This window comes from Ranitomeya variabilis, chromosome 4 (genome assembly GCF_051348905.1).
Source record: "Ranitomeya variabilis isolate aRanVar5 chromosome 4, aRanVar5.hap1, whole genome shotgun sequence".
In the NCBI taxonomy this organism is placed as follows: domain Eukaryota; kingdom Metazoa; phylum Chordata; class Amphibia; order Anura; family Dendrobatidae; genus Ranitomeya; species Ranitomeya variabilis.
Genome location: NC_135235.1, coordinates 644343389 through 644358363, shown reverse-complemented (window position 1 = coordinate 644358363; position 14975 = coordinate 644343389). Strand labels below are relative to the sequence as shown.

The 14975-nt window shown below is 41.8% G+C and overlaps 1 protein-coding gene across 9 annotated transcripts in view; it reads right to left on the bottom strand.

The window, feature by feature from the left end:
* The window catches only part of LOC143767365 (uncharacterized), a 307056-nt gene that overhangs the window by 15306 nt on the left and 276775 nt on the right, over nucleotides 1-14975 (bottom strand). For 4 of the 9 annotated variants that reach the window (XM_077255635.1, XM_077255643.1, XM_077255644.1 and 1 more), the window contains one exon: nucleotides 9663-11180. In XM_077255635.1, the coding sequence (XP_077111750.1) occupies nucleotides 10009-11180 (1172 nt within the window). In that variant the 3' untranslated portion in view covers nucleotides 9663-10008. Of the gene's footprint in view, nucleotides 1-9662; nucleotides 11181-14975 lie in introns of those variants that run through there. The other 5 variants (XM_077255638.1, XM_077255636.1, XM_077255637.1 and 2 more) reach the window with 2 other exon arrangements.

The following is a 14975-nucleotide window of genomic DNA, read 5'->3' as shown; positions in this document are numbered from 1 at the left end:
TAACCACAAGCACTGTCCATGTGTCGGTCGTTAAGTGGACAATCACAGTAACCGAATTGGTAAGGACATGGGTGACATTCCTGGACACTTGCTGGTGCAGGGACGCCACATCGGAAGAAATGGGGTTTGCTGGGGACTGAATACCGAGGGACAAACCAAGTTCTATAGTATATATGACAATAGTCATATATATTTGTACACCTGTAGCAGGCCAATTTTTTTTTCATACCAGTGAAATTTTACACAATGCAGGTTATACACTACATATGACAATAGTAAATTTTTGAACCACCAAATTTATACACCTGTAGCAGGCCAGCTTTTGTATTGATTTCAAACCAATGAAATTTCACTCAAAGTTCTACAGTATATATGACAATAGTCAATTTTTGAACCACCAAATTTGTACGCCTGTAGCAGGCCAATTTTTTTATTTCAAACCAACTAAATTTCACACAAACCAAGTTCTACAGTATATATGACAATAGTCAATTTTTGGACAAAAAAAATTGTGAACTGTACAAAGCCAAGCGTTTTTTAAAAATTTGAACCCCCCACAAATCACGTTAAACTATATGGATGATTGGGTCCAGAAAAAAATTTTGAACATAAATATTTTGAAACGTAGTTGATGTGCACTAATAAATGTTTTGTAGAAAGTGCAAAGCCAGGAAAAAATTATAAGGAGGGTTATGCAATAATCCTCTTCAGGTGTTCTCTTCTTCTTCTCCTTCCTCAGGAGATGGGAGACTGCCTCCACCTGCTTCCTGGAGCCCGATTCCCAGGTGCCTGGGTTGTAAGTATTAGGAGCAAAGTCACGCACTCCTGAGACAAGTGCTCAAGTAGGGTCCCAAACCAGTAAAATATTAACAAAAACATGGCACTCAAATGGATAGATGCTTTCAATAGTTTTAATGGCAGTCCAAAATTAGTACAATATTGCTGACGTTTTGGTCTAAGAAGACCTTCATTAGTGTACCGACTGCTCATCAAGAAAAGGAAGGACATAGTCCAGTAATGTGCATAATCCAAATTTAAATATACCACAATGTCAGGTGGCCTAGTAAACTTGGTATCCACCGCTAGTTCCAGTGTGCGCCCAATATACCGCATTCATTTCGCCGCCTGCAATCATGGCATATTTAAATTTGGGTTATACACATTACTGCAGAGGTGTCAAACTGCATTACTCGAGGGCCGCCAACAGGTCATGTTTTCAGGATTTCCTTGTATTGCACAGGTGATAATTTAATCACCTGCACAGAATGATTCCAGCACCTTGTGGAATGCTAAGGAAATCCTGACAACATGACCTGTTGGCGGCCCTCGAGGAATGCAGTTTGACTCTGCATTACTGGATACTGTGTCCTTCTTCCTTTTCTTGCTGAGCAGTCAGTACACTGATGAAGGTCTTGTTAGACTGAAACACTTACACTATTGCACTAATTTTGGACTGCCATGAAAACTATTGAAAGCTTCTATCCATTTGAGTGCCAAGTTGTTGTTAATATTTTCCCAGGCTGAAGTAACCCGGCTTTGCGTAGTGCCGGAGACCCCGACATGTAGAAATGGGTGACAGCCTCTTGTGTCACCTGCACCATCGTCTGCTCCCGCAAAGGAGATGGGGTATCCCATGGACAGTACGATCTCTCAGGGGTGGTACCCCATCTCAAGCTGCCTCTCCTAGGCCCATTCATTTCTCAATATTCTTGGATCATACCCACCACATACCATTGATGATGACCCTCCATTTTGAGGAACATCACCCTGGTTCCAGCCATCAGCTCTTGAAGCCTTTGAGACAAGCGTTCCATCTCTATTCCCCGCTGGTTGAACGAGGTGTAATGACGGGTCCCAAACTCCTCTATGGAACACCATCTCTGCTGCTGGTTGCACGTAATGAGCCCCCAGGATGCCAACTCTCAGTATCTTGCGGCCAGCGGGCCTGCTAGCATGTCTTCAGTCCTTGTCTTAGATCACCTCCTTCTTTCTTCCAGACAGCCTAAGCCCTGCAGTCTGCTCACTCGTTGCTGGATCCTGGCTCCCTCGTCTGCAGTCCGCAAGAACCCCAGCGGTGAAGGCTGAGACCTGAGTTTGGGCCTTGGTGGATCTGGGGAAGCGGCCGGCTCCAGACCACTGGCTCCTGCCACCTGCGCTGTCATGCCAGTTTGGTCTGGCTCCGATATTCCTCCAGTCTCTCCTTTGGGAGTCTCACAGGATTCTGTCATTTTTGTCACCTACTAAGCACATAATACTGTATAGATGACTAATTGAATCCAGAAAAAAATTTCTGTAGTGTTATTTAACACCAAAATGTACCACAAAGCCCGTAATACTCTATGGGTGACTAATTGAATCCAGAAATATTTTTAAAATTTTTGGCGTGTTATATACCACTGAAATGTACTGCAAAGCATCTAATACTCTATGCATGACTATTTGAATGAAGAAAAACATGTCATTACTTTTTTTTATAGTGTTATATACCATTGAAATGTAACAGAAAGCACATAATACTCTATGAATTGAATCCATAAATATTTTTCAATGCCTCTTTGGAGTGTTATGTACCACCGAAATATAACAGAAAGCACCTAATACTCTATGGATGACTAATTGAATCTAGACAAAAAAATATTTTCAATGCTTTTTGGAGTGTTATATGCCACCGAAATGTAGCAGAAAGCACCTAATACTCTACGGATGACTAATTGAAGCCAGAAAAAAATTTTTAACCCTTTTTTGGAGTGTTATATTCCATGAAAATGTAACAGATTGAAAACAATATGGAAATTACTGGGCTCTGTAGCATTACTTTATTATTAGTACTAATACATTTTGGATTCTGGCATCAACAAACATGCTTTTTCTACCTCAAATCATACTGCTATGTCTAGTAATTTATTGATGTGTTTGATGAGCTATTTATTGTTTTAACTGTGTGTGAGTGCCCTCTGTGACACTACATGTCCTAGACACATTAATAAAGGTACTTTTATGTATCTAATTTCTCTATTATCTTTATCCATTTCTCGGGTTCCTTCTTTTTGGGACTTATTTTCTTAAATGGAAAATGTATCTGATGCAAACAGCAAAGCACAAAATTAGCCCTTAGAAGGGCTGTTAATATTATGGTTCAGTATCAGCACCAGTATCAACACTAGAGGACTCTGATTAGTTAAACTGTGCACATACAGGCCTGGATATCGCCAATCACAACTGTCCATTAGCTGTGCAGTGGCGTCAGTGTGCAATGGCGGCACCTGTCCTTTTATAAACAAAGATGATGTCATACGGCCAGCTAATCACAGTAATGCCACTGCCAAGATGGCTATGGCATGACAGTGATTCATAGGCAATCTGCGCATGTTTATTGGATGTTTAACAGGCGCCAAACATGCGTGGCGGGGATTCAAATTCGTATGCTGAGCACAACCGCGCACCCAGATACTCAAGTGATATCCAAGTTTTACCGAGCATGTTCGCTCATCCTCAATCAGTAGTTCACATGAAAATAAGAAACTTTGTACTATATCTTATCAGATAAATCTGCTTCTTTCGCTACCAGAATTGGTCTTTCGATCCCATATCTCAGTAATGGGAAAGTCTGTCTTCACTAAATACAGATTTTACCTTAGAATTGTGAATTTTGTTAATGACTGATCGATTCTGGCAGCGAAAGAAGCTAATATTTCTTATAAGATATATTACAAAGTGGCTTATTTTCACATGTACTATTGATTTGTGAAATAAAAATGTTACTCTTTAATTCTCTTAGCCTTGTTTCCATGTTGAAGGTATGGCTTCTTGACCACAATTATTACATGAAGACCACTTCTGGCTAGACTTCTCTAAACAATAGATGGATGTAGCTCAGTCCCACTAGTTGCCGCCAGTTCTATCTTCATTGGAAAGAAAAACAAGGTGTCCTGGAAGTGATGATATAGTTTCTACAGCGTTCTGATCCCAACATCAGAGTCTATATGGTATTTACATGAAGAGACGGAAGGATTTTCACTAGCATCATTAGCCATGATGTTTGGAACAGCCTCTGGGCTCAGTTCTTTCAAAACTGTGTGCAGGTATACCTAAAAGTAGAGCCCTGATCTAACATTGAGTCCGTCTAAGAAAACATGAAGAGTAAGAAGGATGTGTGTAAGCAACATCCACAGATAAGTGGTTAATCTCCAAAATGTTTGGAACACCTTCCCTGTTGATCTTCAAATACTGTGTACAAGTACAAATGTTCCTAGAGGTAATTGATGCTGTTTTGAAGGCAAAAGGCAGTCACCAAATATTGATTTGATTTAAATTTCTCTTTTGTTCATTCATTTTGTATTTTATTGGCTAATAATTATAAACTATTAATACTTCTATTGTTGAATGCTTCTTGCTTTGCAAAAATATTTTCACACCGTCTTAAAACTTTTGCACAATACTGTTTATATACGTCGTCATGAGAAAAAAAACTAAGTACCCCTCTTAGCTTTCTATAGTGTTACATATCAGGACATAATTTAAGAAATTTGGTCTTTAGAAGCGCTCAAAATTAGATAAATGCAACTTCGGGTTGCCCTCTGGATGGAAGTCCTCTGAACCACTTCCTACATGTCGGCATACCCTGGTCATCTTTTGATTTGGTGAAACATCATCCTAGTGGCATGATGCATACACATCGTTCCAGGACCGGTAGGAGGAGATTCACTCCTGTAGGAGGCGATTTGTAGGGTTCTTGTCCAGCATCCACAGAATACTACCTGGTCATTGGACGAGGGTCCTCCAATTATATTTAACTCCTTTGAGGTGGCATATCTTTGGGGTGGCATATCTTATAAAAATGTGATGAAAAAATTTGCGAAATTTAATTAATACTTTGTACAAAACCTTTTATTGGTGATGACCGTTTCAAGACTTTTTCGTCCCCACACTCTTCAAATCCTGAAGGTCCTGTGGGATTCTTCTATGAACTCTGAGCTTTAGTTCCTTCCATACATTTTCTATTGGATTCAGGTCAGGTGATTGGCTGTTATATTCTAGCTGCTTTATTTTCTTTCTCTGAAACCAATTGAGACTTTCCTTGGCTTTGATCTTGGGACCATTGTCTTGCTGAAATGTCCACCCTCGTTTCATCTTCATCATCATGGTAGATGGCAGATTTTTATCAAGAATGTTTATAGACATTTGTCCATTAATCCTTCCTTCACTTGTATAAAGTTTGTATAACAACCCTGCTGGCATCCCTGCATTGCCTCCCATCCCCCACCTGCATTACACTCAAACTCACTTACTTCTCTGGGCCTTGTTTTGACTCTCTGCTGCTAGCTCCATGCTGTGTGCCTCATGTCTGCTGTTTGCTCTGTGCATGCTCTGTCTGTGTGCATAGGGGGGGCGGCGCCAGGAACTCCTGTGTCTTATTGAGTCTGTGTGCACCTTGCTAAGGTGTCCCCGGCCAATTGCCATGAGGCTTCCTGTATTTAAAGGGCCACTGTCACCCCCTCCAGCTGTTATAAACTAAAAGAGCCACCTTGTGCAGTAGTAATGCTGCATTCTAACAAGGTGGCTCTTTTAGTTTTTGGTTCAAGTATTCCCAAAATAAAGCGTTTTGAAACTTAGCCAAAATACCTGTCTTTAGCCAGGGAGGCGGGTCCTCAATCCCCAGCTTGAACTGCTACTCTGCCGTCACTCAAATCTTCAGGGGCTTTCGGCGCCACCCCCTCCGTGCTTTTTTCTCTTCAAAACCGGCGCCTGCGCTGTGTTTAAGCTCTGGCCGTGTGACGTCCCAGCCAGGCTTGCAGACTGCACCTGTGCGGGCATTGCGGCCACCCACCGTGGGAATCCCAGCCCTGCAGTGTGTTATGCATTATGCACAGTGCGGGGCTAGGATTCCTGGGCATGCGCACTGCGTGTGTCAGCCTGTCACCCAGGTCCCCCGCCTTACAGCATCTGTATACTGTATTCAGCTGATCGTGCCTCCTCATACAGTATACAGTACAGTACAGTATACAGATGCTGTAAGGCGGGGGACCTGGGTGACAGGCTGACACACGGACACACGCAGTGCGCATGCCCAGGAATCCTAGCCCCGCACTGTGCATAATGCATAACACACTGCGGGACTGGGATTCCCAAGGTGGGTGGCCGCAATGCCCGCACAGGCGCAGTCTGCAAGCCTGGCTGGGACGTCACACGGCCAGAGCTTAAACACAGCGCAGGCGCCGGTTTTGAAGAGAAAAAAGCACGGAGGGGGTGGCGCCGAAAGCCCCTGAAGATTTGAGTGATGGCAGAGTAGCGGTTCAAGCTGGGGAGTGAGGACCCGCCTCCCTGGCTAAAGACAGGTATTTTGGCTAAGTTTCAAAACGCTTTATTTTGGGAATACTTGAACCAAAAACTAAAAGAGCCACCTTGTTAGAATGCAGCTTTTCTGCTGCACAAGGTGGCTCTTTTAGTTTATAACGGCTGGAGGGGGTGACAGTGACCCTTTAAGACTTCCCCACCCATTGGTGGGGGCCTGTGCAACTTGCTTCCTCAGTCAGTTCTTAGCTGCTGAGGTGCAAGGCCCTGTCTGTTACTCTTGTGTCTGCCACCCAGGGGGGCGTTGTACCCTGATCTCTGTCCTGTTTGCTACCCAGTGGGGCTTATTACCCTGGTTTGTGTCCTTGTGTAGCCACCCAGTGGGGCTTCGTACCCTGGCCTATGTCCGCCACACAGTGGGGCGTCGTTCCGTGGCTTGTGTCCGTATTTCTGTGCCTTTTCCCGTTCCTCACTTTGTCTTAGGGCTCATTTCAACTTGCGAGGAAAACTAACGAGTGCAATCCGATAAAAAATCGGATTGCACTCAGACCAATGTTATTCAATAGGTGTCTTTTCATTTGGACAAGACTCGCCAATGCAAGTCAATGGGTGCGAGAAAAAAAACGCATGGAATACGGACCATCCGTATTCTGTCTATTTTTTACGGATACATTACCATTCTGTGGCATAAAACACTGTAAATGGTCCTGTAAATGACTGTATAAAAATAGTTGCAGAGAAAAAAAACGGATTGCATACGGATGTCATACGGATGTAAAATGGATGGTGTGATTAAAAATCGCAGTGCACTCGCATGACAATCGCATACGCTACATCTGTTTTTTCGGTCCAGATTACGGACCGTTTTTTTCTCTTGCAAGTGGAAATGAGCCCTTAGTCTAGTCCTGTTCCTGTTTGTTTATATCCCTGTCTTGGTTTGCTTTCTCTGCTGTGCGTACTCTGTGTCTTGCTTTGCTCTGCACTCTATATCTAGCTTTGCTCTGTGTCTTGCTTTGCTCTGCTTTCGGCCCTGCTCTCTGCGACCTTGCTTTGCTCCTTGCTCTGCACTCTGTGGCTTTGCTCTGCTTTCACCTCTGCACTCTGTATCTTGCTTTGCTCTGCTTTCGGCTCTGCTCTCTGCGACCTTGCTTTGCTCCTTGCATTGCATTCTGTGACCTTGCTCTAACTCTGTGGTTTTGCACTCAGCTCTGCACTCTGACTTTGCTCTGCTCTCAGCTCTGCACTCTGTGGCTTTGCTCTCGCTCCGCTCTCTGTAGCTTTGCTTTACACTCTGACTTTGCTCTGCTCTCTGTGGCTCTGCTCCTTGCAGTTCTACCTTGCTCTGCTTCTTGCAGTTCTTCCCTGCTCCGCCTCCTGTGTCTCTGTTCTTGGCTCCTCCTCCTGCTCTTGGCTCCTCCTCCTGCCTTTTTGCACTTGGCTCCGCCTCCTGCGTTTCTGTTCTTGGCTCTAGCTCCTGTGCTTCCGCTTTTGCGGTCTTTCTCTACCTATTCATAAGTCATTCTGTCTGAACAGGTTCTAACCTGTTTTACATACCAGCCTGCAGACCGGTCCCTACCGGTTCTTCCAGTGTATCAGCCTTGTCCGCCTGTCCTGCCTGAGAGCCACCCGTACCGGCCTGCCAGAGAGCCAGCCGTGCCCCCTTGCCAGTGTGTCTGTAGTACCCTTACCTGCCAGAGAGCCAGCCGTGCCCGCCTGCCTGTCTCTGTTGTACCCGTCCGCCTGCCAGTGTCCCAGCCATCCTGCCTGTCTGCCAGCCGTGACCACTTGCCTGTCTATGTTCTGTTCCCCGATGGGATCAGCAGCCACAGCCAGACACCACCCTGGAGTGGTACCTGGTAGCTTCCTGCCGCACAAGTTTGACCTCACCATCAGAGGCTCCAGCGAAGACCAAGGAAGCTACTTAGTTACACCCCTTCCAGGGTAGTCTGGTCTGTGGCCCAGTGGGGCCACACCCCCGAAAGCCCGCGCCAACCAGTTTGGACGCGAGCGTGACAGTTTGCCAGTGTTGTATCCTGAAAGACAGCCCAACACCATGATGTTCCCACCTCCTAACTTTACTGTTGGAATGGTGTTTTGGGGGTTATATGCATTGCCTTTTTGCCTCCCAACATGTTGTATATTGTGGGATCCAAAGAGTTCGATTTTGGTCTCATCTGACCAGACTATATACTTCCAGTATTTCACAGGCTTGCCTAAATGTTGTAGCGCAAACTTTAAACGCGCTTGAACATGCTTTTTGTTCTTCAATGTACTCTTGCATGCTGATCATGCATACAGATCATGGAGGTTCAGTGCATTACTTATTATTTTATTTGAATCAATTGTACGTGCTGATCCCAGGTCTTTCTGTAGCTCTCCAAAGGTGGTCCTTGGCTCTTGGCAACTGTTCTGATAATTTTTACACTCCTGTCTGAAATATTTAAACCATGGCCAGTTTATGGTTAAAGAATGTTCTTTCCACTTCCAGATTATGGCCCCCAACAGTGCTCACTAGAACGTTCAGTAGTTTAGAAATTCTTCTGTAACCAACGTCATCAATATGTTTTGCAACAATAAGGTTGTGAAGGTCTTGAGACAGCTCACTGGTTTTACCCATCATGAGATGTTTCTTGTGTGGCGCCTTGGTAATGAGAGATCTTTTTATAGGACATCAGCTAAACTAGCTGATATTTTTCACTAAGCGCAGGATTGCTTTCTAATTACTGGTAGATTTCTGCTGGTGTCACGATTTTCTATATATTTTTGCACCTTTCTCCATGTGTTCTGTACTTTTTCCGACATTTCTCATCATTGCACATAATTTAATTTATGGACATCGATTATTTGATTTATTTTCCTGTTTGTATTGGATGTGTTGTTACAGACACATTTTGAGAATTTTATGTCAATAGCACCTTTAGAAATATATTTACTTAGAACATTGGTGATGTGTTCAATTCAACTTAACCCGCTGTATGTCTCAGGGTGAGAGAGTCACTTGTTTAGAAGGATCTAGTTGTTGATTTAGATCACAGAATAAAGATAGACAAAATGAAAGCTTGCAATCAACTTCTTCTGAAACAAAATAGAGACATATCTGATTTTGAGCTGATCCGTGGATCAAACTCACCAATTCAAGTGATTGGATATTTGAAAAAAATGGACTGCACATTAATGGCATCCTACTGAAGTGCCACTTTCATTGATTGCTTTCCAGGAAATACTTTAATCTGTATTTTTGCTTATCAGAAAAACTGATGAAAATCAGACTTTTTTTTATCATGCACATGATAAAAAAAAACACCTGAATGAGTCTTTGGGTCAGTAGGATATTGTCATGTATTAAAAGAATAATACAGTAGACTCACAAGACAGAGACAAGAAACTAATACTTTATGAAGCAATAGTACAACTTTTTTCAGGAATATGCAGTTAAATTATCGGCATCAGTGCTGAAAGGATGCCCTGGAGTTACAAAATATACAATGAAAAGTCACATTTTATTCACATGAACGATATAGATTATAGAATTTATATTTGAAAGCTATTTACTTTTCAATGATAGATGTTTATTAATACTTAAATTTCCTAATAACCAGTTAGTGCTCTAAATTGCTTACCCTTCCTCTTGTAGAAGAGCGACTTTGATTGTAATCATTATACTTTTATCTTGTACAACTTGTCAACATAGATTTTATTAAAAAAATGAATAAATAACTAGCTCCTTGTGTGAATTCTCTGATGTTTAACTAGTTTTGATTTTTCAGTAAGACATTTCCCACATTCTGAACATGAATATGGCTTCTCTCCTGTATGAGTTCTATGATGTTTAACAAGTTTTGATTTTTCTGTAAAACATTTTCCACATTCTGAACAGGAATATGGCTTCTCTCCTGTGTGGGACCTTTGATGTATAACAAGATTTGATTTCCCTATAAAACATTTCCCGCATTCTGAACATGAAAATGGTTTCTCCCTTGTGTGAGTTCTCTGGTGTATGACAAGATAGTGTTTCATCATAAAACATTTTCCACATTCTGAACATGCATATGGCTTTTTTCCTGAATGAATTTTCTGATGTGCAGCTAAAGCTGATTTTCGGTAAAAAAATTTCCCACATTCGGAACATGAAAATGGCTTTTCCCCTGTGTGACTTCTCTGATGTATAACAAGTCTTGATTTAATGCTGTAACATTTCCCACATTCAGAGCATGTATATGGCTTCTCCCCTGTGTGACTTCTTTCATGTGTAACAAGAGTTGCTTTGCCTGTAAAACATTTCCCACATTGTGAACATGAAAATGGTTTCTCCCCTGTGTGAATTCTCAGATGAGTAACAAGCTCTGATTTCTGTTTAAAACATTTCTCACAATCTGAACATGAATATGGTTTCTCCCCTGTGTGAATTTTCATATGTGTAACAAGATTTGTTTTCTGATTAAAACATTTCTCACATTCTGTACATGAAAATGGCTTTTCCCCTGTGTGAATTCTCTGATGTCTAACAAGTCTTGATTTATTGCTATAACACTTTCCACATTCTGAACAGGAAAATGGCTTCTCCCCTGTGTGAATTTTATGATGTCTAACAAGATCTGATTTTTGCTTAAAACATTTTTGACACTCTGAACATGAAAATGGCTTCTCTCCTAAGTGAGCTCCTTGATGTTCACCATCACCTCTGTTAGCCTTACGCTGTTTAATAGTCTTTAATAAAACAGAAGGTAGAACCTGTTGAAAAGAATCAGATGATAGGTTTTTGCTGTGAAGAGCTTTAGTTATATCTGGTGTAATGATATGCTTTTCATTTGTATCTGGTGTAATATCATGATCTTGGGCTTTAAAGTCTGACAATAACAGATGTCTTTCTGAGCTGCTTCTGAAGTGATCTGCCAATAAAAAAACAAACTTGTAATATTAATAATATATAGTAATAACATTTTTGCATAAACACATATATACTGCATTTTGCAGACTATAAGACGCACCAGAATATAAGACGCACCCCAAACTGTAAAGTAAAATATAGGAAAAATGTTTTAAAATTAAATGGTGGTGTGTCCTATAGTCCATTATAAAAGTAGCTTACATGGGGGGGGGAGTGGAGCGGGGTTACAGGAGGCAGGGTCGCTGCTTCAGGAGGCGGCATGATTGGAGCAATGCTGGGGGCTCAGGGCTCTCATAAGATGTCGGCGCCAGTGAGCGGAGTCCCCTTTCCTGTAGATTTCCCTGTGGTGGACTTCAGGAAAAAGGCCTCCTGAGGAGGCGCAAACACAAATTGAGATCTCGGGAAACGACCCTGCCTTCTGTGACCCCACTTCACTGCAGCTGTTCCCCCGATAAGCTACCTTTGCATTATAAAACAAACCCCCTTTTCCTCCCAAACTTGGGGAAAAACTGCATCTTATAATCAGAAAAATGCAGTAGATTGTAACAAAATTTACCTATCACCCAAAAGAATAGTAGCAACTAGTGATGAGCAAGTATACTCATTGCTCGCGTGGTCTCCATGTATTTATGACTGCTCGGAGATTTAGTTTTTGTTGACACAGCTGCATGATTTATGGCTGTAAGCCAGCCTGAGTACATGTGGGGGTTGCCTGGTTGCTGGGGAATCCCCACAAGTAATCAAGCTGTCTAGTAGCCACAAATCATGTAGCTGCGCAAGGAAAACTAAATCTCCGAGCAGTCACAAATACTCGGAGACCACCTGAGCGTGCTCGTGTATACTCACTCATCACTAGTAGCAACAATAGACCCTAGACCCTCAAAAAAGGAACTAATAGATTATGATGGTAGACCACTAGGCTGGCCTGTGCTGTCACGTTACACCAGCTGCTGTCTATGATCACACTGATGGTGATCCTCCAAGATACAGTTGCTTCTCACAAAATTATAATATCAAAAAGTTAATTTTTTTCAGTTCTTCAATACAAAAAGTGAAACTCATTATATAGAGTCATTACAAACAGAGTTATCTATTTCAAGTGTTTATTTCTGTTTATTCTGCTTATTGAGATTCTGGGTTGGTTTTTATCCTAAGTCATGTGACAAGGCTCGTTAACAGATCAACATTAACTATTAGGATTGCTACTTCCAATAGGTGGCACTAGAGTTCTAGTCCTCTTCCTCTCTGAAGAGACAATTTGCATAATTCCCAGAGGAACATTGCGGCTTTAAGTCTCCTCATCTTGACATGCTTAACATGTCACTCTCTGCAAGAAGAAACAATACTTCTTGGATCCCAGTCAGATGCCTCTCATTCAGCCTAATCAGATCTCACATTTTGCACTGACGAGGTCCTGAAACACAGTGTCTGCTAATTGAGATTCTCCTTTGCCTTTTGTCCTAAGTCATGTGAAAAGTCATGTTAAAGGGTCGACATTGACTTAGGATTGCTACTTCCAATAGGTGGCACTAGAGTTCTAGTCCTCTTCCTCTCTGAAGAGACAATTTGCATATTTCTGCTTATCACAACACTTAGGAGACTCATTGGGTGTTCCCCCAGGCTCCAAAGAAGAGATCCAAAAAGTTTTTTAACATTATAAATCAATTTTATTATATTAAAGCATATAAAAGATAAAAAAGTACAGGACAAAAAATCCAAAAAATACCCAGGGAAACAATGGGTCACCACTCAAATATATATTGTGAAATATACTGAAAGAGTACACAAAATATCATGGCAGGCGGTGTCCTCCTGTCTATTCTAGCTGGTTATATGAAATGCAATACATATGTGAATTCAATATCCCAATTAGGGTATATCTATAGTACTATTCCCATAGATTTCCAGCACAAATATACATGAGGGCACCGCATAAAAAATGTAACCGAGATGTTGGAACATATAAGTTTCCACAATGCAACAGAATTGACAGAATAAGCACGACTGGTGCAAAAGATATATCCTATAATCCAATCTGAACAATAAAATGGCGCTATCCGAAGCATCCCTTCAATACATGGTACATCCTACAATATATAAGATCAAATTGCACTTGGCGTGTTACCTGATATTGGTGATTCAGCCGATATACAGATGGAGAGTGGTGGCGTGTTCCCCTGTTCGCCCCGACGCGCGTTTCGCCCTTAGCTTCTTCCGGGATTCTTTTTGGATTTTTTGTCCTGTACTTTTTTATCTTTTATATGCTTTAATATAATAAAATTGATTTATAATGTTAAAAAACTTTTTGGATCTCTTCTTTGGAGCCTGGGGGAACACCCAATGAGTCTCCTAAGTGTTGTGATATAGCATGAAGTGCCAATACCTATTTGGGACAATTGTGGTATAAATATTTCTGCTTATGTTGATGATTATGGCTTACAGCCAATAAAAACCCAAAAGTCATTATCTCAGTAGATTAGAATAATTATCAAAAAACACTTGCAAAGGCTTCCTAAGCGTTTAGAAAGGTCCCATAGTCTGTTTCAGTATGCTCCACAATCACGAAGAAGACTGCTCACTTGACAGATGTCCAGAAGGCAGTCATTGACACACTCCACAAGGAAGGTAAGCCACAAAAGGTCATTGCTAAATAAGCTGGCTGTTCACAGAGTGCTGTATCCAAGCATATTAATGAAAAGTTGAGTGGAAGGAAAAAGTATGGTAGAAAAAGGTGCACAAACAACTGGGATAACCGCAGCCTTGAAAGGATTGTTAAGAAAAGGCCATTCAAAAATTTGGGGGAGATTCACAAGGAGTGGACTGCTGCTGGAGTCATTGCTTCAAGAGCCACCCCACACATATGTATCCAGGACATGGGCTACAAGTGTCACATTCCTTGAGTCAAGCCACTCATGACCAGTAGACAACGCCAGAAGCGTCTTACCTGGGCCAAGGAGAAAAAGAACTGGACTGTTGCTCAGTAGTCCAAGGTGTTGTTTTCAGATGAAAGTATATTTTGCATTTCATTTGGAAATCATGGTCCCAGAGTCTGGAGGAAGAGTGGAGAAGCCACAATCCACGCTGCTTGATGTCTAGTGTGAAGTTTCCACAATCAGTGATGGTTTGGGGAGCCATGTCATCTGCTGGTGTAGGTCCACTGTGATTTATCAAGACCAAAGTCAGCACAGCAGTCTACCAGGACATTTTAGAGCACTTCATGCTTCCCTCTGCCGACAAACATTTTGGAGATGGAAATTTCATTCTACAGCAGGAGATGGCACCTGTCCACACTGCCAAAAGTACCAATACCTGGTTTAAAAACAACAATACCACTGTGCTTGATTGGCCAGCAGACTCGCCTGACCTTAACCCCATAGAGAATCTAAAGGGTGTTGTCAAGAGGAAGATGAGAGAAACCAGACCAAACAATGCAGACGAGCTGAAGGCTGCTATCTAAGCAACCTGGGCTTCCATAACACCTCAAAAGTGCCTCAGGCTGATCGCCTCCATGCCACACCGCATTGATGCAGTAATTGATGCAAAAGGAGCCCAGACCAAGTATTGAGTGCATTTACTGAACATACATTTCAGTAGGCCAACATTTCAGATTTTAAAATAAATTTTTCAAGCTGGTGTTATAAAGTATTCTAATTTACTGAGATAATGACTTTTGGGTTTTCATTGGCTGTAAGCCATAATCATCAACATTAACAGAAATAAACACTTCAAAAAGATCACTCTGTTTGTAATGACTCTATAAAATATATGAGTTTCACTTTTTGTATTGAAGTACTGA